We start from the raw sequence: 22,952 nt of genomic DNA on the forward strand, positions 1-22,952 counted from the left end.
CACAGTGTCCACAAAAAATATTTGCAAATATTATTAGCTTTCGAATGGAACATTCATTTATCGAGTTTTACGTTGTTTCATTGTCATAATATGAAATTTTTTATAATCTTTGTAATCTATATGGAAGTATCACTAAATAATATGAAATTTAATATATTTGATTAAGTTATATATCCCTATGATTATCTGTCCCACAATCATAGTTATATGTACATAAAATAATTTTTAATTGTCGACGCATATGGAATTCAAATACCCGTGCAAAAATATTTGCACGAAAAATTTTAATCGGCTTGGAAAGCTGAAAATACCGAGAAAGGAGCCAAGTTATTCGATCGAGTAATATTCTGATTATTTTTTAATCTGTCGTTTTTGTAATTTTATTCGACCAACATTTCAATGAACGAACATTAACTTCCCATTCTACATACCTTCCTTCTTTTTTCCCTTTATTGTACTATATTTTTCATAAATCTGAGTTTTAATCAAAACATTTATTAAATTGTTCGGACACCGGTGGAAACATGCAAAATTCGTTAATACTGATGAACCGGCGAGATAAAAAACGGAACAGCGATCGAAATGGTAGGAAATATTTCGATGGCGCGTACTATACGATCATTGAAATAAACATTGCATAAATGACGCGAAACCGTACGACGGCCGTGAGCATTGCGGGTTATAAAACACTGAACATTCGAAAATTTATAATTTCGCACGTCAGCGTGTCGCGGCACGAAACCACAGACAGAAAAGCAGAGGTAAAAAGCGACAGAGAGAAAGAGAGAAAGAAGTACGTCGGGGTGAAAGAGAAGCAGAAAATAATTTTGAGTCGTTGAAACGAAAAAAGAGCTGTTAATTAAGCCAGATTTCAATGAACATGTATTTACCCTGAGCAAACTATAGCCCGTATCAATATTAACTTTAAATATTCCATTTTCTCACAAACATAAATATATAGGTGGTTGCAAAATCGTTCGCGTCTCGAACATGAAAAGGCCAGTGCCATTTTGAATTTTTCGCAGCGTCGGTTCGCCCGAGGAAGATTTGCCGTTTTAATATAATTTATCCTATTAATTTCATACACGCGCGGATTGTGTCAGTATTCCCAGGAAATATATTTTAATTACGAAAAAGCTAATTTGTGAACTTTAATATATCATTATTATTAGCGTGTGTAGAAAGAAACGCGCCCTCACCGTTTCGTAACGCTTTTCCTTTGCTTTACGCCGTAAACGTAAATAATAATTATTCTAATGGGAATAAACCGTGCCTGAAAGGATTGCAACGCTCTTTCGGTATTATTTTCCATGGGATTTCTAGTTTTTTAATTCATTTCATTCCATTCGATTCTACGTTTGCGGATATGACGTGTGTTCAAGGTAAACATATATTGGCCAGTGTATGAATAACGCTTGAATATCGTACGAAAAGCAAAGTTTCGTGACTGGAACAAATAATTAAAGGATCATAAAAAGAAGATTTTATCTCGAGGTATTCAAATCACGAAAGATTTTTAGGATAATTTTATACAATTTCATATTTATCGTGAATATAATGAATAGGCTAAATTAATCTAAAATACAATGATCTAAAACTTGTAAGACATTTCAAAAAGTTTTTCCGCATGAAGAGTGAAACATTAACACGACTATTCTTGTTGTTCCCTATAATCGTATTTTCTATTACAAATGCTTCACGAATGGCCTTTAGCAGCAAGAGAAATTTCCGACAAAATGATTGCTAATTAATATTCCCGTTGGTCAAACAAAATTCTCGGAAACCAATCGATGCTACTTTCTCTCGATCAAATCTCGTTAACAATCCCATTAAGAGCGACGTCTCTCGATTGCACGATCATTCTGGCATTCCCCGAATTATATACACGATCGTTAATAGGATCGACGACACGATAATAATAGCGAAACCCTCGCACTTGCGCGATAATACCAATCTCGGTCTCGAGTTCGACGGTTTGAGGTGGTTAGAAAACGAAGAACGACGGGGGATGGACTCTCATTTTTTGGACGAGCGTCTTTAATTAAGATCTTCCGTCGAAATTTCCCCGGCGTATTCGGTTTCTGGGGTTCGAACGAAAGCGGCCGCAATTCTCGATAAACCGTGCTGAAAGGAAACTCGTTAAAAGCAATCCAGCAGTGATCGAATCGATCGTTTTGCGCCGTTCGTCTGTACGCGGCTAGAAAGCCCGCGGAAGAATGAGGCGAAAGTAAGAGGGTGATACGAGGAAGAAAAAAGAAACAGGGTAGATTAAAAGAGGACGCTTTTCAAGAAGATAGAAACAGAGGGGATAAGCAAGAAACAGAATATTTGTACTCTGTGTGTGGTTATAGGACGAGTGATCCCTGTTTCAGATAAAGCAAGATACAGATATTTGAGACAAGTAATTAACGATAAGTAGTTTGTCCTGCAATTCGTCCAATTTAATTGTGAACAATTTTTATGAACATTTGGAAATAGCCTATTTGACTTGTTTTCAATGGTGTGATAAATGTGTCGTGTAAGTATTTACATCGACAGCTTGTCAACGTTAATTTTTGATGACATAACTTCTACTTATTAAAGAGAAGGTTTGACGAATTAATATTAATATAGTCAGTTGTAGTTGCCATAATTCGATAGTTTGTGCATATTATTTATGCTTTATCCGTAAAAGTTACGTCGTCGTTTATTTTATCACATTGTTCTTTGTCATATCTCTTCGCTGATTCAAACAACTCTACTGTATAATTATTGGAATTATTTTCCCGTTCTTCATATTTTCTTTTGGTGGACGTAAAGTACACGGTACTTTCTCTTTCTAATGCTATCTCATAATATACATATAACAAGCTCGATTATTCCATGCAAAGTTCAAGACTGAATCCCAAGATGTTGAAGCTCGTGTGACTCTAATACCTTTACCTTATACTACCTTGAAGGTTAACCATTTGCGAGGACAGTCGGGCGAATGATTTAATTAAAAAGCTTGAACGTAATATACGGAGACATTCTTTGTCTCGATTCACAATTTTCAAGACGTCGAAATCGGCCGACGAAAAAGAGGGAAACAAGAAAGAAAGAAAGAACAGAGTGTCGTCTGGTAGGAGACGATTTCTGTGATCGTCTCGAGTTAGGTAAGAAATGGGCCAACGAGCGTGAAAGGAAACGGAAGAAAATTAACGAAAAACAGAAGGACGGCGAGGAGCAAAGTACCGAGAGCAGAAGAGAAATCAGACGTTGGGAAGGACGTGGAAAGTTGGCTAGAAAATCAGGATGAAAAGAGGAAGGGACAAGTAGTGCGGATCGCGCGGCAGATAGCAGACGTAGAAAGTGAACGTGGCTGGCAGGACGCAAAGGGTAGATAATTAGACAAGAAACACAGACTCGTTGCCTTTCTCTCTCGTCACCTAGAGTTTCTTCCAGCCATTTCGACTTTCTCTTTTCGCTGGAGCCCGTATCCTCCTTAATTAAATATAAGCGCCGGCTTACCTCTGCTTCTCAAACCTCACCGCCTGAGCCCGTCGTTTCATCCCCGTTTCTCCACCATTCTCTTCCTACTTCTTCTTCTTCTTTCCTCTTTCTTTCTGTCCTTCTCTCCTGTTCCCAAAAGTACACCGTTAAGCCAACGTTTCTCGTTCGCGAGATACTCTCGCGTGCGCGTATGTACTTTCAGCTGTTTGCACAAATTCAGCCCGTGTGCACGAACACGGTCCCGTACACCTCTGCAAACGCGTGTACGCGTGCAACGAAGGGTAACACTTAGGGAGGCGTAGAGTACACGCGTGCACATACACGTTCGAGTACATACGTGTACATATGTATGTATGTATATATATACGTATGTGAGATATACACAACGCGGTTCTATCGCCACGCAATTACGAGAGGAACCAAGCACGTTTGCGTAGGTCACACGTGGGACAGAGAGGTTCACCCGCTCTTCTCTCTCGCCTGGGCGACTAATACGCGAGACTGATGCGATGCTTGGCGATACGGCCGTGGGACAAGGAAGGGTTATAATCGTTTTAAACGATCGCGCCAGGCCTGATTAAGGATCGTCGATCCTCTTAGCGGCGCCGCCGATGGTGCGACCCGCGGGCTTACGGTGTTTAGGCGAAATTCCCAAGCCCTACGCTATTTAGTTTGTTTTATTATAAGATGTTTCCAGCCACGACACTGAGGTTCCTGAAAGCGCGGTAATAAAGTATGATTTAGGAATTTTATTACCGCGTTTGCTTTACGAAGAATATGGGGAAATCAATGGATTTATTCTGTTCAAAGAAGGCGATTTATCGTGTCATCTTCATTTGTACGCGTACTCTTCTAGTTTTCTACAGTTTTTACAAAATAATTCATTTTGTTAAAATTGTTTGTTGTAAAATCTTTATCACAGTATTATACGAATAATGTAACATTTATTTAGTATGCATATTATCCATTTGTATGTTATACATCTTACATGTGTGCCAGTGTGTGTTTTCCAATATATGAGAAACGTATTGATCCCGTACACAGATTTGTAAATGTACAATAAGTATATAACGAATATATTATTGTAAAACGAAAAGATGTAAATTTACATTCGGATGTTTATAATGTTTTTTTATTACTTCTAATAACAAACCTTCTACCATTAAAAGGACTTGTAGTAGTAATGCATTTCCTCATACATGTCCCTTAGATTTTTAAATAAAAATGTAAACTTACCTAGTCAAATTTCTGAAATTATCATGCTTAGAATCTTTGTTATTCAATATCATACTTGGACTCACACGTGCATGGATATCGAAGCGTGTAATTACGAGTTATTACGCTTCGTAATATCGTCAAATTTTGTAGTTGACTCGGTAGTTACTAATATCTTATACCTACGAGGTGAAAATTTATACACCTGACTATTACGGCTGACGTTATTTATCTTGGAATTATTGTAAAATGTACTATTGCTATAATTATTTTCAGATAATCTAGAATGAAACCTATTAGATATATTCTTATTCTCTGCGATACTATTCTGCATCTTAAGGTTTAGAGTGTAACCGTTGTTTGATTTACGATCAAAATTAATTGTATTATTCATAAACTTATTAGCAAATGCATTATCACTAGATGTCGTACGTTCTCTGTTCCAATTTAAAGTATAAGGCCATCTTTTCTCAAACGAAGATTCATTTTTATTTTCTTTACTGCGAAGAGGGTGCAGACGGCCTGCCGCTCCGAATCCTGGGAAGCCATTTCTCGTTTCCTGTAGCTGATGCTCCTCTTCTTGTCGACTCAACTTTTCTAAAATAAAATACAATAATTCCATAAAATTAGTCGCTTCTATTTCCGCTTATTCTTTAACAAACAGAACAATTTCCAAAATAATTTCTGGATTACCTGTTGATGTCAGAGGTTCTAGAAAACTTTCAATAGATCTCCTGTTATTGTTCAAAGAATCAAATATCCTTCGTAATATTCTCTGATAAGCAGTTTTGTTCCGACCAGCCGCGTTCAAAACATTCGATACCGCAGAGTTCATCAAACTCGTATTCGTCGATCCGTCAGCAGGCACTACGTGTACCAAGTGTTTCTGTCCCATCTGATCAGTACCCAGAATCAACTTTGGTATCGATTGCCTCACCTTGCTCCCATTTTCCCTCGATCTGACATCCTTCGAAGATCCACTCACATTTTCCTTTAATGCAACACCCTTCGAGGATTCGCTCAAATTTTCCTTCGATCCAACATCTTTCGAAGATCCGTTGAAATTTTCTTTCTCGCTAGTAACCTTCAACTCTGGACGTTGTCTTTTGACATTTCTCAACTCATTCCTCTTCTCGCCATTTATTCCTGCATCATCCTTTTTCGGCATCGCGCTTGTGCTCTCCGAAGTCTCTTCAACATCACTTTCATTACGCTTCTTAGAAATAATATCGTCAGTCGAGTTTCCAACAATACGTTTCTGAGGCAACGAATTCCTGTCAACGTACGACCAAAAGTTTCCAGATTTTCTCTGACCGGAAGAATCGTTTTCTACGGCGACGTAAGCAGCGCCGTCGCTATGATAGCTATGCTTATCGTTCATGTAGATATCCTGCTCGCCTTCTGACGTCACGTAGACGTACGTTTGCGGCCACAGGCTCCTCGTGTGGTAGCTACCGTCTACCTGCGGTAAGATCGTCAGCTGAAGATCGTGTCTTGCGGCGCCGTGTGAAGAGGTTCTCTTGATTCTCCGCAGCACCCACTTGACCGTAGGGTGCGTGTGGTCGATACACACGCCGCATTCGACGCATCCTTGTTGACAGAACAGCCAGTGGCCGCTCGGCAGTTGGTAAACGTCGCCACGCGACAAGACGACGTTGGCCACGTCGTTCGAGACGATGGGAAACGGGCCTCCATAAAATGGCGCCTCCAACAGACGTCTGTACAGCTGGTGGTTTCCTGATGGCGATGGCGAGATCGTCTTGAACACGAATTCTCGGAGAATATACTCCCAATAGGATGGCGTGTTAAATGATTGACTTGATGCAGAGGCATGACGCTTTCCGGAATAATGTTTCGACTGCTCTGGATTTTGTTTTGACGGTGTCTGAATGGCCGCGAAGATTAGCGAGAGCTGTGCGAAAAATTATAGATATTAAGGATAGTTGATTCGTAGATGATAAATTCTCGAAGATATACAACTTTGATAGAGTAAATATCTAGTTTGAGGTTTGGATGGAATATCTAGAAGAATTGGATATTTTTTACACGAGGTATTTAACAGAAAGGAATATTCTATCAATGTGATTGTATTTAGAAGCATCATTTTTCGGAAATGAAATATTTGCGGGGATCGAGTATTTTTCATAAGGTGGTTGGGAAAGTTGGATATTTTATTGGAATATAGTATTCGCACAGAATTAATATTTTTATACTGCATATCGTATTTATAAGAATTATTTTTTGAGAATTCAAGTTTTTGGGAAGATTGAGTAAGTAAGTATTGAGATTTTTAAGGAAAAGTACTTGGGAGAATTGGATATATCTCAGAGATGAAGTAATTGGAAAAACTGAGAAACTTTGTGGTTTGTAAGTTTCGGAATATTACGAGAGTTTCGTACAAATAGGAAAAAGAATTGCACGTGGTTAGCAGAAAATGTAAAGTAGAACGAACAATGACAAAATTGATAAAGAAGTAAGAATTTATAGGAAGAACTCAGGGTACTTCAAATATAACGGCTATCGTTAATCAAAAAGAGTGAAACCTAATATCCTTGTAGTTGAAATGTTCGCAATATCATTCCCAGAAGTATTTCATACAAGAAAAATATCAATTGAATTATTGATTTTCACTCACCATCACCATTGAGATAAGGTTCCACTTTGTCGGATTCATGTTTCCCTCCCTCTAATCACACTGACACTGGAAACGCAGCAAAAAGTGTAAAGTTAAAGAGAATTCATGATGCACAAGGGTCGGTGTAACGTGTCCAGCACCTGGTGGGCGACTGAATCATACAAAAATCATGACCAGTTCCTGATATTGAACATATGTTGGAGATTCTACTATGGATACCGAGCTACTGTCTAAGAAAACCGAGATTATCTTCGGTTAAACATTCGATCCGCTAATCGAACAATATTATTCAAACATACCGGTCAGGTCAGATTTATCGCGTGTAACTCAAGGATACGATGTGTCGAATATATTTAAAAGATTATACTTGTCAAAGACTATACTCGTCAAACAGTCGGCATTATTTTATTCGATGATATAAATATAAATGTAAAATAAATAAATTCTTTCTTAATGATGGAGGCAACAAGTTCTTCTGAATGTAAAAATGAGAATTTATTGTTTGCGAGTGTTTAGTTCAAAATATAAATGATATATTCGCGAAAGAATGAAATAAAAGAGGAGAAAGGATATCTAGAAACGTCACTTATTCTTCTGAAAAATCAAGCTTTTATTACTTTACTATCGAACGTGATATTGTTTTCGTCTTATTAATATCTCGATGAATTGTTCTCGTTTCACATAAATTTTCATTTTCAATTATTTTATACAATAAATATAAATTTAGTAGCCTGAAAAGAACGATATAATAGTGATTATAATGCTTGTTACAGCCACGATATAAACTTCGATTAATGTCGAAAGTTCTCGAAAGTTCCATAGAACAGTATACTACCGATAAAACAGAATTAATCGTTTTCCGTATCGGCGATATAAATAGTGGCGATCGATGCACGCGTTGACCATATCGGATAGGTATTGCAAACGATCGACAATGTCATACGGTATGTCAGGTAAAATATGTACGTCGCGAACTAATCTGCGTTTTGATCGTGAATTTGTTTCTATTCCGCGATAGGGAACCACCTGTCACGTACGGTCAGATAAACGGTTTTACTATGCAAAGAATGGAACACGATGAATTATTGTTTCATTAATACGACACGCTGGTAACGCAACACATGACAGAAGTTATTGTGAACAGACGCGTTAATATTAAAAGCGAATGGTTGTTGCATTTTTCACGGTGACAAACGTTTCTTTGTTTTGGCTTTCTAGCACACCAGGCGTTCCACTTTTCGATGATGAATCGTATGGCCGGTACTTCGGGAAATTTTTAATACGAGAATAAATATTCTATGTATATAATCGATATTATAAGAAATATCAGAAAATAAAATAACTAAAAGTTAAAGGAACTTTTTATTGTTTATTCTTTAATAGGAATTAACGAATTATCTTATGAAATATTTATTCACCGTCGTTGGTGTAATAAGTTTTATGAAGTATTTTGAGAATTCTTCTTAATCTAAAGAATGTTACCTAATATAGGAGAATGTCCACAAACCGTAGCTTAAAATTTCTTTAATTTTTATTAAAATTTATTTCGTTGACGTTTCAGGCTAGAGTTTCAATTAAGGGGGATTTTATAATGGTTGCAAATTTTCGAATTTAAAATAAGAGGTGGTAATTTCGACTACAAGAGGGCGATACTTGTCGACAATACCCGTGGCGCTATCTTTAGTTCATTCACGGAAGCTAAGGGTTGAAAGTATAAAGTCTGGAATATCTGTGATTTAACAAAGGTAAATGTGCCTGTATTAGTGTTTTATACGTTACACAAATTTATAAATTCGATATATTTATTAAAATTACTATACTAAATATTTTAGGATAAGATACGCGCTTTTTATTCCGCAGTTCAAAGATTTGCAAGTTTCTTTACCATTTCAGTATCCCTTCGAGTGTTACCGATTCATCATCAAATTATATCACAGTTGCAAAACGAAAATAATTTAGGGGAAAGTAGTACGAAATAAATTCACAACTCTTTTTCTAGATTGATTGAGGAATGGATGTAGAGAAAAAAATAGACGATAAGAAATGAAAGAATTAGATGAAAAGGAAATAAAAAAGAAGAGTAAAAGTTCTTAATATCTATCTTTGTCAAATTTCAGAGTTGCAACAGTGAATTGACGTCTATTTAATTACAAGTCTATGTTGCCATAATACAACCACTCGTCTAAGACTTTTACTATTCTACTAGAACTATTTACGATATATTGTAATAAATACCATTCGTATCTCATCTGTGTCCATGATACTACGGTCGAATAAAAGAATACCGATGACTTGCCAAAATGATATGTCCGCCTGACATTCGAGATATAGAATTGCAAGAAAGGTTACCGTAAAATCAGAAGTTCTTATTATTATGTTTTTTTTAAATAAATACTTTGGAAAATTGTTGAAGTGAAGAAGAATGTCGGCAAAAGTCGCGAAATCGCCTACGTCACCTCCTGCCGCTAAGAAAGTGGACAGTCTGCAGGTTTCTTTACCGCAAATGTTGGATCTTGCATTGGGAACTCCGGAAGTAAAAAGAATTTATCTTCGATCTTTCACACAAATAGAACACGATAATTCACGAAATGAGGTACAAGAAATACTTTAACGACAGGTACGTCGTTTTACGTTCGCGTCTAGGTTGGAGCGGTAAATTTAAATATCCTCCACAACTTCCTTCATATTTTACTGCATCGGATAAATTTAGGATCGACCAAGGTTGAGTATCGTGGCGACGATGCTAATCGAATCAAGGTAAAATACTGTGTGTATTGAGGTTTTGCTTAATTTTTGGAAAATCTAATAAAGCTATAAATAGTGAAATTTAACAAAATGCAACGAAAGGTTAAATAATATGTATTTCTAGACGATGGTAAGTTCCCTAAAAGCAGGTCCCTCGCTTTACCTTCAAGAGTACAATATTATCGATGATTCCAGTGACGTGAAGCAACAAGTTCGTAGTACCGACGCTATAAGTGTAAAAGTGGATGTAGTCAGTGATGGTAAGAAGATATTCTGATAATTGTAAGCGATGCACTAGTTTTGATATTGTTATTTTTATATTAAATTAATGATACAATTGTACATGCTTTCGTTATCGTAATAATTTCATACTTTTCGTTATAAAATCTGAGGCGAGAGAAAGACCTGCGAGTATTCCAGTTACAAAACGTGAAAAGTTTGAAAGCGAGCTAGGTATCTATCTAAGAAAATAATGTTTTATAACAAAATAATATTTCTGTAATACACGCAAAATAAGATAGATATTAGAAGAACGTGGTTATATCAGTGAAATCCCAAGCAAACCTGCACAAGAATGCAAGGAACAGAATATTAAAATATTACCAAATTCAATTCAGTATTTTAAGGTTATTTCAAAAATTCAACTATTGTTAATTAATGCTGATAACGAATTATGTAGTCAAAAGTGGAGCATCCCAAGACGCGGTGGATTTAAAAGAGACAACAGGTGTCAGAAAACAAGTTGGTCCTGGGAAAGAAGGCAAATGCGAAACTGTTATCTTTGTAGAACCGATTGTTGATGGTGCAACCCCTACAGCTTTAGGTTTCAAACGGCTCGAAAAAAATGTAATAAAAGTTTATCTTCTACTTACCATATCACTCCATATGTTTTTGCCATATATATATTTTTTTTATTTATTTTCGTCGAGAGAAAAATATTAGGTGTAAAATTATATGATAAGATTCTAATTAAAATATTTATATAGGTTAACGAACTTCAACAACGGTTTCAAGCATTGGAAGAGTTAGCAACGACTCCAGAACTTATCGAACGACTGAAAGGTAAAATCACCGATCCCCTGACCGACGTTTGGCAAATTATCAGCATTACCAAAAGATTGGACGCCACTGAACAAGGTATTGATAAGGTATAACTTGATTCCTTCAATCGTTACTTAATCTCACAATGAGGAAACTTATCGATATCTCAGTTGTCTATTATTTAGCCGTAAACTACTGCGCACGTACTCGTAATTTAATAGTATTTAGAAACACATAAAAGATACAAAGCAGGGATGTCATAAACAATCCATTAATGATTAATAATTTGTATTTTGGTAATATAGATCTTTCAATTTAAATAAAACTATTTAGTTGTATTTATATATATTATATATATTATAGTCTACTTAACTTCCGATGTAGTAAAACTACAGAAAATGCTCTGCTTCCAGTTGACAAAAATGGTGCAAGATGTGATGAAGGGTGACACAACACTCGCCACGGAAGACACGTCGAAGCTCGAAGAAAGACTAGTGAATTTAGAAAACGCTTTAAACAATTTGGATCACGTCATTCAGAATTTACAATTAATCTCTGACGATGGAGAGGTTGAGGCGATAAAAAAACCTGTAGTTGCTGAAACGACCGGGGAAGAAGAAGAAGAAGCTCAGCTTGTACAGGAAGAAAAGCAACCCGTTAGACGAATTACATTAAGCGAAATTCTAGGCGAAATAGACATAAGAAAAATGCACCAGGACGTGGGTAACTTGCAAATGGAAGTTAGCCAAATGAAAAATCAACTGAAAGATTTGAACGAAAAGATTGACAAAACAAAAACTGGTAATGAATCATAAGTATCGTAATTAAATAATTAGTTATAGGGAATTGATGAATCTTATCAATACTTACTATTTCTTACATTTTAACTGTACCTGTTGAAGTATTCTTTGATATATTTACGGTCATCTTCTTTAATAATTTCTTACCCATCTTCATTTTTAATCTAAACTTGGAACTGCGCTTAATTTAAGCCTAAGATCGAAAGTTTGCAATCATTACACTATCCAAAGTTCACTATGATTGTTGAAATTTCTGTGATATTCTAGTCTATGTTTATTAACTTACTTTATAATTACATTCGATTTGTGAAAAGGAGAGAAAATTCTTTTAAGAATTTAAGGAACATTTCTTTTAAAACATTCTGAGAATGAAAGAATTATTAGAATGATCAATTAAATTAAGGTATCTCAAAAAACTTATTCTGCAATTATTAGCAGTAACAAATGGAAAACTTGATAAATATTACAAACTTGATAAACAAAAACTTGATAAATATTAGATCTAATACATGAACGTTCACTAATATTGAATCACTGAAAGTCATCATTTTCAGTTTCCAATAAAATTCGACCTTACACGCTTTTAATAATCAATATTTGATATTTAAAGTTATATATCAATTAATTCCTCAGAGATAAATTATCGATTTTTATACACGTCCATGTAGAACTGACCAAAGAGATAGAAGCAAAACAACTGACTACGCAAAAGGAAGGAAATCCGGTCGAAAGAACACAGAAAGAGGAAACAGAGGAAACGACGAAGGAAATAACGACACCACGTAAAAACACACCTTCAGAACTACGCACTCAGGTTGAAAATCCGAAGGGAATGATAGATTCAGAAGAATTGCAAGACATGAGAAAACGCATTTCAAAATTAGAAAAGGACGTGATTACCATATCTGATAAAGTGGACAAAGTACAAATGACTGGTGTCGCAGGCGCCACTAATATCGACAATTTAGTCTCTAAGTATAACGAGGTTCAAGCTGAAATGGAGAAATTGAATCAAACCGCGGATCGTCTGATCGATGATCGTGAAACTCGCGAAATGCATCTTAATGTTAGTATATTATTCATCGTATTTATATTCATCGTTATATTCATTCTATATCGTTCAATATATAATTAATTCCCCTCTTTATCGTGGATTATTTAGTTAATATTTCTTCTCCTTGTTATTGCACATATTGTTCTACTCCTCATTTAGGCGCTGTTAGAACAAGTGGAACTTTTGAAAACCATTAAAGCCGATAGAGAAGACCTCGAAGAAGCTCTTGCCGATAAAGCTGATGCTCAGGCGATACATAGAAAGGTCTGCACATGTATATTTACCAAAAAATCAGAGGAAAATAAATAGCAATCTTTCTGTGGTATTTATTGCTCAGGTTTCTTACGATCAATTCGATGCAGCTTGTGATGATCTCGCACACGGTCTCGAAGACGCGATCAATAAATTGGGACAACAAGAAGAGATCTGGCAACAAGCTCTGGATGAAGTGCAAAAGGAGATCGAGGGAAAAGTTGATAAAATGGAGATTTCTCCGCTGAAGGATTTCGTGAATCATCGACTGAAATCTCTTCAAGATAAGTTGAAGAGAGTGGCGGAAGCGAGACAAGATATCGAAGCTGCCGGAACCAAAAAAATGCTTAGGTAAAGTTACAGCAATCCTTCAACAGTATATGTATATTTATATTGTTCTAAATTTTGTATCTCAAGTAACTGAGTTCATCGCGCAATATCCAATGATAATTAGATATACGCTCGATGACATTTTGTGTGTGTTATTAGGGACGTTCAATGCATATCTTGCGACAAGGATGTGGTCATGAGAATGGATCCTCCCCACAAATTTAAAGTTGAAACATTACCATGCACCACAAGCATGAAGCCGTACCTGACCTATGAATTGGATCAGGTTAGAAAGCAACACAGAAGGTTACCTCATAGTAGAAATATGATTCAATTTGAAGCAGCCATGCAGGAGGAGGCAAAGAAGCAGAAGAGCGCAAGAGCGGACACGCTTGTGAAGACTCCTAGGTACGTAACTAATATTGAGATGTACATCTTTTTTTTTAAAGATTCAGAACAATATATTCGCTTTGGACTTCTGAGCAAATTTAAAAGAAACGTTTAAATATAAAAAATTATACTTTTAATCTCAGTACCGCTAAAGGAGTTAAATTATCCTTTCTGTTAATTTATAAATTGCCTTCGATTTTTGCTAAATTGATGACGTCGGGAGAATAAATGCAATGATCCATTATTATCAGTGATTGACATGTTAACCAAGTCATCTTTTAATTAAAAACTTACATAATTATAAACTTGAAAATTAATAGGAACAAACTAATTTCTATTGGATCGATCTTAGTTCTTGTAAGTAATTACTTATTTTCAATGAAAATAACACAAAGAATAAAAGGCTGAGGAATCCATAAGCTTAAAAATGATTACATTTAAGTAATTAGAAATTCAAATGACGAATTAGTATACTCTGATCGATTAACGAGTTGAGCTTAGAAATCTTTAAAATAAATGAACGTCTAACTATATTTATCTTATTAAATTATTATATGTTTCTAGCTAAAAAAGGACTAATTTTATTCGAGACATATGTTTAAATGTTAGAGATCATCTGTGCAATCGATATTGCGGTGGAAGCCACACGATTACCACTCCTCAGCAAAGAGTAATGCGAGTGGGCCATTTCCTCACTGAGTGGGGACCGGAAATAATTCAGCTGACGGAAGGGATGATAAAGGGAACGGACGGTAAGATGTATAAAGGTCGACGAATGCCAGATAAAATCGATGTCTGCGGACCTACATACTGCGACGAGCGTGGCGACGAACTTCGATCATCGGTAATTATTCGTTTTCCCCACGTATTTTTCAGCTTCGAAATTAACAAAGGTAATTGTATTTCAGGATAGACAATCGATAACTACTATACCATCCTTGCGAAAGCCTGACAAGCAAACTTCCACTGTTTCAAGTACGTTGAACATGAACCAATTTTTTCTTGCTCTTTGTAATTACCTAAATACATATCATTTAATTAAACAAAAATAATGTTTGAAATTTTCTATGTTTCTATATAAGATTCAGGGTATAATTTTCTATTGTTTATTTCTATTACATTATAAATTTTTGTAATAACGAAACAAACCAAAAATTGAAGCGTACAATTTACATTACAACATATATTTTAAAGAAACTATTTTATAGAAACTTATTAGTACAATTTTAACAGGAAAACGATCGTCGAGGAGACAATCTCGAGAAATAACTAAGGAAGTGATAGAAGAGGTAAATAAGTCGAAAAGCTTAAACACGGAATTGAAATGATACGTAAATTGTTTATGTTCTATTCGTAGCTTGCAGAGACACCGAGAACAGAGACAGAAGATCAATCTGACAGATCTGCCAGTGCACCGATGGATACAGTTGAACCTGCAAATCATGTTGTTCAATACATAGAAGAAGAAGAACTGGGAGAACAAGATTAAATGAGATTCTAATTATTCACTGTAAAGTATTCTAAATATTTTTATGAAGTGCTTGTTCTAAGGTCTTATATCTGGTTCAGTGAATAATATAATACAATATATTACATACACAGAAATATTATAAAATTAATCTAAAATTCATAATATTTATTTGCAATTTGTTATTATATTTTTATCTACATTATTGAGAATATAAGTTTATTTTGATATCATCTTACTAAAATTACGTTACTGAGGATACTTAAGAATAACTGAGGATCGACAGGACAAAGAAAGACGAGGAACGTTATTTTATTAAATGTTTTATTATTAAGAGGGAATTTCGGAGTACACAAGACTATCTAGTGAAGTCGATTTGGAACATCGGTGGTCTGTCATGCTAAAACAAAAATACCGAATCGCACCACGCATCGCGGCGACCACACTAGATCGCTGTTTCGTTTATTGCACATCACACCGTTCGAATACCGTTTACATTAAGAGTGTACACAGCGCTCGAATCGTGTCTATATAATATCGGATTTTGTTTCCTGTTTCCCTTTTCCATTACTTCCGATCTGACGTTCGATTGCACCTTCTATAAACGACTATGCGCTAGTGTTTTCTGGTAATAGTAATAGAATATTTATGTATACGTATAATGATGTATACATTGGAGCTAAATGCTACTTCATATAAATTTCAAGGTACAGGAAGTATCTACAAGTTAGTATCTACCACATAATTTTTACGACTGCCTTGTTCATACGTCACATTTTTTTTTGTTTTGTTCATTTTGGTGAATGGCGTTTTACTCTACGTTTCTCTAATACCTAACAATAATAAGATTACCATGGATACTCACTATGATCTTACTATTAAATCAAGGGTATACACGGAACCATGACAGTAAGATCATTGACTTATAACGACACAATGCAATAAATAGAACGCCAAATAAATATATACGTACAGATAGATTATACCTTTTTTCCCATAATCATCCGTCAAGGGCGGGGGACAATATAATGTTCTTAAATATTAACATGGATATGCATTATCGATTACAGTTAATAATACTGGCAGCTTAAAATACAACGTGTATGCATTACACTCAACCTAATCAAAAGGATACGGTAGAGAGTGCCAAATACAACGTTGGTGAGGTGTCAACTTAACGTGAATAATTCTAAATAAATACGCTATGACTAGTATCACGTTCACGCGTGATTTCCACTGAAATCATAGGAATAGAACGTATCCATCTACAGTCAAACAATATCTACCGAAATTAGTTGCAATTCTACCGACTAAAATCTTTTTATGGCACTTGCCTACGTATGATGTGGATTCTACGTTTTTTCTAAACGATGACAAATACGTAAAATATTTAGTTACATGCCATTTGGCTTAACCAAATGACCAACAGAAAACTCGCTCACAACCGTTTGCGAATCGAATCCTTACCTCGAAATAATTATTGTAACACCACGGACGTCTCTTCGTGTCGCGCCTAATTACGCATCGTTGCTGATTACCCAATTACAATAGCGACTTAATTAGTTACCATTATCATTAATCGTTATTACTATTACGCTATCATTATCCATTATCAATAGTATTATTATCGTTATTATAATCGTACGTACGAGAATATTGCACACAGCGACCAACAGACATGGATAAAGGGAACTAAGTAACAGATCACAGGTGAAACTAGGCTATCTCTGTAACAAATTCATATCACATGAAAAAATATGTATCGGTTGCCTCCTCTCACAAAAATCTCCCAAAAATAAGAGACTGTCGGACGGATGACTCGAGTGACGAGCCATCAATTGTTCGGACTGGCTGACCTCGATCATCTTTACTCACTTCCATCTTTCTCGCCTTCTCTTTCTCACCGTACGCTCTTCTATCGGTCAACCCGGACGAAAAAATATTATCATTATCATTATGTTTCACGTCCATTCTCTTCTTCTTTCCTCGGTTTCGATTCGCAGTACATCAACGTAAAGTAACTGCCGATCAATTTACTTACTGTTCCTTATCAACGATAATGTGAATAACTAAACCCTGACTAAATGATTACACGATTAGCAGTAAACTTTGGCAATTGAACCGCGGCCACTTTGCGCCACATACGTTAATCGCGTTATTTCGTTCACCTTGTCCTTCCTCTTGCTCCTTGTTCGCACAAACGAAGACGCGACTTAACTCATTTCTTTGGCTTCCAGCTCCTTCGTAGAGGCCGACGTCGGCCAACTACGCGTGTATCTAAATCTAAGTACGTATTACCTCATGCCTCTCTAGATTATCAGCTTGTAGTACGACGATTCTGATCCCATCGATAGTTTCTTACACGAAACTCGTGGCTTCGCGAGCCACAAGCGCAAGGAACAACCATTTTCTAAAGCTCTTACGGTGCTTCTCCAGACTCTGTCTCATTTCTGCCACAGTACGACGATCCACCATTTTAGACCATTAAGATTCTCTACTTCGTCGATATCTTATACATAGTACATGCCACACGCGCTCTTTACACATTGAAATCCTTCTGAAAATCCAGAGTTTTCCTCCTTATAATCTCCCACGGGTCCTTCTCTGCGTTACGCAACCGTTTGTAAAAGCCGCTTCATCGATCAATCGAGTGAAAGGAATTGATCCATCTCGTGAAAATAAATTACACATATACGTACACACCTCTAACGAAGAGGTAGATTTGCGCGATGCTGTTTGGGGAAGACGAGACATTACACAGATATTGTAAAATATTCGCCATACACCTATTCCATCCCATTCTTCAACGTTCGTTTCCATATAAAAACGCTTTTCCTTTTTAATGTTCATTACGAAACAACGAAAGCTCGTCGCCAGGTTCGGAATAACATCGTCGAAGCGACGCAATTAATATCTTAGGTCAAGATTAATCCTTTTGTCGCGGTTAATAAAGCTACCGAACGACGCGGAAACAAACGTCGACGCGATCGTTAAGGGATTACGTAAACGAATAGGATTAATTTCAAGGTCGCTCGTTAAGTCTACGGAAACTTTTCACTGATTATAAACTTTGTACTGTATTATTCCCGTGAATGGTTTCGTCTATAACAATCGGTCGCTATTATTTCATTTCCTCCCTCGATTCACCTCGGAAGCTCGGAAAAAATTGATCAGCCTCAAATTGCGAAAAAGCGAATCGCGGGACTAGAATGGAAATCTTCAGTGGAAGTACCAAGTGCCATTATATGTGACTCTAGATTTTCCCGTAGAATATCGTTCTCCATATACAACGTTCATCTTTCATTCGCTCCTCTCTCCTTTCTTATAAATAACTTTCGGAGTACTGTTCAGGTTTTGTGAGTATTCTTTGAAGGTAAAAGGGATATCAAAAATTGTTGGGGAGCGCCTTAAACGGCGCTACGATAGATGCGCTACAAAAGCTGAGCTATGACTGGATGCAGAAGACACATGTGCTCGGCGCCGCGTATCGGAAGACGGTTCACGCTAAAATGACGAACCATTTCCGGTATGCTGTCGAATGGTTTACTGAATTGGCCCAGGATGTACGCGTTCAGCTCTTCGTTCTTTTGGATACGCATATGCATGAAACCACGGGCACTCCTGTAATTGTAAATATGCATTTAAACGTTTAGATTTATTATTACTTATTATTATTACTTATTATTGGATTTATTATAAATAAGCAAATAATACGTGCATTCAATATTGAATTCATTGCAATTCTCGTTGAATTGAAAAGCAGGATAGCTATTATATTTAAAAGAGCGATCTTTAAAATGATATTTATATTTCATGAGATTTCTTTCAGTTCTTTGATGTGTTAGAATTTTTTAATGTACGAAAAGTAAACTAAACTAGCGTATGAACTGAAAAGACTACGAAGAAGATAGTTTTGTTTTAATTGCATAGTACATAGAGTTCAACATTTTTTAATATTATTGTAAAGTATACAAAGTATACTGAGATAAAGAAGATAGTAATAATATCTATTCTTTTTATTACAAGAAATTTACTTTCTCGTTTATCAAGGAAACTACTTGTTGGAAGAAGCGAAACTTTTCCTGAAAAAATAAAATACCGACTGTGATACATCAACCTGATGTAACCTATATAACTTACTTTAACGATAAAGAGTAATCTTGTTTGGTGGATTCGCTGTTCCTCACCAAGTAACTTCCTTCTCTAAGAAGTCGTAGGACAGCTTCTGCCTCAATTCTCGTAATGGATCCATGGTACCATCTGTGAGCAGGAAGAAAAGAAATTTATATTAAACTATGAGAAACCAGAAATATGATGTTTAGGATCCAAGAACTTGTACGAAATACATATATACAAGACACTAAAAGACATCTATATTTCTGCAGTAAATTATTTTTGCTGTAAATTTCAACTAAATTTTTAGCATCTTTTCATCAAATTTTCACCGACCTATTTCACGTATACTCTCTCAAATCTGCAATGAAATATTCATCTTGTTACCTCGTAAAAATACTTTTAACATATAAACTCTCCATAAATTTCACGATAAAATTCTTGAAGAAGCACCTATGTTGTGAATGTTCATGAAAATAATATGCAGACACGATGGCGACGTACGTACGAGCCAAGAAAACCAAAATCAAGGACGTACCCTTGTCTCTCCAAAGGAAGCTCCACGTCAACCAGATCGGCGGATCCGCGGGCGGTGTTAATCTCCAATGGCAATCCAAGGCTCAGACCGCCAGGTTTTTTCGGTGCAGACTGACCAGCGTTTCCACCGCTGTTCGACCCACTCCCACCATCCAGATTCAGTGTCATCTTCGGACGCGCCATACCGCCGCCTGAAATGAGTCACGCGACAGTTAGACGCCGTGAGATTCCCCGGGGTAAACATCGATTATATACGTATACGAGGCGGTAGACGACACGAGGAAACCTCCCTGTTCGCAGATTTTATGGCATCCCTTCCCGTAATTGGAACAAATCGAACTCAGGTTCTGCTAAGATTCACGGTGACAGTAACCGAACTCCCCAGACGATGTACAATGTCTATGTGTATACGTTTACATTGGAGGTATGACGATCATGAGAATGGAAGATCATGGAAATTGAAGGAGGGCTTTGTGCAAACGCGTTTGTATTGGGACGTTGACGGGGAGGAGACAGTTTGACAGTGGATGACGTGCACCGGTTTTTCTGTATTTTATGACGTTCGAGGTAGATCGTGATATTTGAGATACTTGGTCGTGTTTAAGATCCTACGTTATTTAATTTTTGGGTTTACTTTTGACCTCGTGGACGATACTATTTGGATGATATAAAATATGATATTTCACTGTAAGTTATATAGTGGTATATCTACATATGTTTGATAAATTGCTTGAATTTAATTTTTCGATTTTCTTTAAACGGTCGGATTTGAGATACTCGATGATGTTCAAGGTCCTATGTTATTTCATTTTTAGGTTCGTTCGTGGCTAAAAGATGTAATATTTCACTATGAATTTCTCATATGATGTTTGATCAATGGTCTGGAGTTTTGGTTCGTAAACATTAATATTCAAGGTTGTATCACGCTTTTCCCGTATAATAACGTTGAATATTTTAATACACGATATTTATGAAATATAATGATATAGGAAACAGACGAAGAGCATCGAAAATAGCACAAAATATAGGAAGAATTTATTTTATAAAAACAAGTGAAGTAATAGAGTGTCAAGAAATCTTCAAAAGGAACATTATTAATCAAGTTTCATTGCTGAATGGACGCTCGATCAACTTCTCGACAGGATGTAGTCGTGTCATCAATAACCGTGCTCTCGCAGCAAAGACTCGATAATTTCTGACGAGAAATACTTCCTTCGTGTAGTGGAACAATCGACCGTGACTTTGGATGTTGCTTTGTCAAGGTATGATAATGGAACGTCTCTTACTCTTGGATGAGCAGAATCTCCTCTCTTTTAGCACAAACAATTGATCGAAATTCCTTCCTGCAATTTTTCTCTTTTCTCTCCTCCTCTAAGGAAGATTTCCATTGACTTGTTGGAAAGTTTTCACCCTACTATCACTTAAGATTTCCGTGCAAATTACGGGCCTTGTTTCCTGCTAAACAATGTGGCCTCAGATATAGAAGACAAGCTACTTCTATTTTCCTCGTTGTAAACGAATGGCGCAGACACGATTCAAGTCGTGAGGTATTACGCTTATTAAAGGTTCCACGACCTTCGACCAAGCTTGAAATTAGCCGGGAAGAGAAATTGCTATTCCTTTGGGGCAGGTTGAGTATACGAATAAACAGACGCTTATCGAGTGATATCAAAGTGTGGCTCTTGGGTTAGCTTTAAATTGGTTTAATTATGTTTGACTTGCCAAATAGAGGAGAAACATTTCGTACCATTCGAAGATAATGATTTAGGAAATTATTCCCTTTGAAACGTTTTAAGCATAAGAGAATTATTTAAATAATAAATTTAATTTAGATTGTGTAATATCGTAGAATAGATTTGAATTAGAGGTCAGTTGAAAATAGAAAAAAACCGTGTACGTCGTCTTTCGTGGTTTGTTTACATCCAAGAGCGCCTAGTAACAGCGACGCGAGAAAGGATAAGCAACGTCAAAACAGAGGTACGGTTTCATATTTCAAGGAATGGCAATCGAGAGGCCAGAGTATGTGAGCCGAAAAGTGTGTGTGTTAGATTCGTTGTGACGAGAGTGGTCGAATAACTGTAAAGTTATTTGATATAGATACGAGTATTGCACTTAGTTTCCGTTAAATAAATATCGTTCTCTGTCCAATTTATATTTGTATATCCAATTTAATATTAATAAATTGTAAGTAATCGAAAAAAAATTTCTATCCTTATTTTTCGATATTACAAGTGGGGGCTCAGCCGGGATTGAATAAGACAGAGAAACGACACGATTTAACGGAGCTATTTGTGCGGGAGTAGAAAAGAATAGAATAAAATGGCGAACGTTGAAGACCTCGAGAAGCTGAGGACGAAAGAGCTGAGAGCGCGTCTCGCTAGCTTGGGGTTGAAGGTAACAGGAAGAAAATCCGAATTACGCGCGCGGCTACAGGCGGCCCTAGAAGGAGATGATGTATCGTCGGAAGAAGAGAGCTCCGACGAAAGTAAAGGCGAGGACGACAAACAAGGCGCGCGAGAATACAGGAGACGCACGCGAGCGGTGTATCAGGACCGCGATAAGTATCACCAGAAGGTATGCGTCGGTTCGATGTTGAGTCTTAAAGACGTAGAAGACTCATTAGAGAATTTCAGCGGGGATGATCTGCTGAGTGTAAATCAGTGGGTGGAAGACTTCGAGGAAATGGCAGAAGTGTGTGGTTGGTCAGAGTTGATCGAGACGTCGAAGCATAGAGTCGTTAGAATTGAGTTGCGAATGTTGTCGAGTGTAGAGTTGCTAGTGAGAGAGAGAGAGAGAGAGAGAGTTACCAAATAGTTGTCAAGTTATTTGTTGTAAATACGAGCGTTGCATTTAGTTTTCCTGTTAATCAAACATCGTTTCTCTGTCTAACTAATATCTGTA

General features: G+C 36.5%; 3 protein-coding genes across 4 annotated transcripts in view; 1 reads left to right on the forward strand and 2 right to left on the reverse strand.

The window, feature by feature from the left end:
- Positions 1-4,660: 4,660 nt before the first annotated feature.
- LOC117234313 (asparagine-rich protein-like) lies at positions 4,661-7,459 on the reverse strand. Of its 2 annotated transcripts, XM_033495398.1 has the most exons (4): positions 7,322-7,459; positions 5,380-6,598; positions 4,946-5,283; positions 4,661-4,900 (listed from the first exon to the last, which is right to left on the reverse strand). In XM_033495398.1, the coding sequence occupies exons 1-4, from the start codon at positions 7,358-7,360 to the stop codon at positions 4,799-4,801; spliced, it is 1,698 nt and encodes a 565-aa protein (XP_033351289.1). In that variant the 5' UTR covers positions 7,361-7,459; the 3' UTR covers positions 4,661-4,798. The 2 variants fall into 2 exon arrangements, with proteins under 2 accessions (XP_033351289.1, XP_033351288.1); XM_033495397.1 differs by having other exon boundaries at positions 4,661-5,283.
- A 2,096-nt stretch (positions 7,460-9,555) lies between these two features.
- Positions 9,556-15,552, forward strand: LOC117234361 (glutamine-rich protein 2-like). The gene is made up of 14 exons (XM_033495485.1): positions 9,556-9,854; positions 9,965-10,078; positions 10,191-10,326; positions 10,746-10,912; positions 11,053-11,214; positions 11,521-11,908; positions 12,576-12,973; positions 13,121-13,225; positions 13,299-13,564; positions 13,703-13,951; positions 14,543-14,777; positions 14,842-14,908; positions 15,167-15,222; positions 15,291-15,552. Exons 1-14 carry the CDS (start codon positions 9,744-9,746, stop codon positions 15,420-15,422), a joined length of 2,586 nt encoding a protein of 861 aa, XP_033351376.1. The 5' UTR covers positions 9,556-9,743; the 3' UTR covers positions 15,423-15,552.
- Positions 15,553-15,708: 156 nt separating this feature from the next.
- Positions 15,709-22,952, reverse strand: part of LOC117234317 — a 246,624-nt gene continuing 239,380 nt past the window's right edge. The window contains exons 7-9 of the mRNA XM_033495414.1: positions 20,053-20,242; positions 19,542-19,661; positions 15,709-19,022 (exon numbers count right to left, since the gene is read on the reverse strand). Coding sequence (XP_033351305.1) covers positions 18,833-19,022; positions 19,542-19,661; positions 20,053-20,242 — 500 coding nt within the window. The 3' untranslated portion in view covers positions 15,709-18,832. The remainder of the gene's footprint in view (positions 19,023-19,541; positions 19,662-20,052; positions 20,243-22,952) is intronic.

The sequence above is a fragment of the Bombus vosnesenskii genome, unplaced genomic scaffold (genome assembly GCF_011952255.1).
Source record: "Bombus vosnesenskii isolate JDL3184/JDL3185 unplaced genomic scaffold, Bvos_JDL3184-5_v1.1 scf7180000013304, whole genome shotgun sequence".
In the NCBI taxonomy this organism is placed as follows: Eukaryota; Metazoa; Arthropoda; class Insecta; order Hymenoptera; family Apidae; genus Bombus; species Bombus vosnesenskii.

Bases quoted from the DNA above. Each gene is read 5' to 3' on its own strand.
- LOC117234313 (XM_033495397.1), bottom strand. From the start codon at position 7,360: ATGAATCCGACAAAGTGGAACCTTATCTCAATGGTGATG. The intron at 6,599-7,321 runs GTGAGTGAAAAT...TTTTTCGCACAG, and splicing joins ACCTTATCTCAATGGTGATG to CTCTCGCTAATCTTCGCGGC. The intron at 5,284-5,379 runs GTAATCCAGAAA...ATTTTATTTTAG, and splicing joins AGAACCTCTGACATCAACAG to AAAAGTTGAGTCGACAAGAA.
- LOC117234361 (XM_033495485.1), top strand. From the start codon at position 9,744: ATGTCGGCAAAAGTCGCGAAATCGCCTACGTCACCTCCTGCCGCTAAG. The intron at 11,909-12,575 runs GTAATGAATCAT...ACGTCCATGTAG, and splicing joins GATTGACAAAACAAAAACTG to AACTGACCAAAGAGATAGAA. The intron at 13,952-14,542 runs GTACGTAACTAA...TTTAAATGTTAG, and splicing joins ACGCTTGTGAAGACTCCTAG to AGATCATCTGTGCAATCGAT.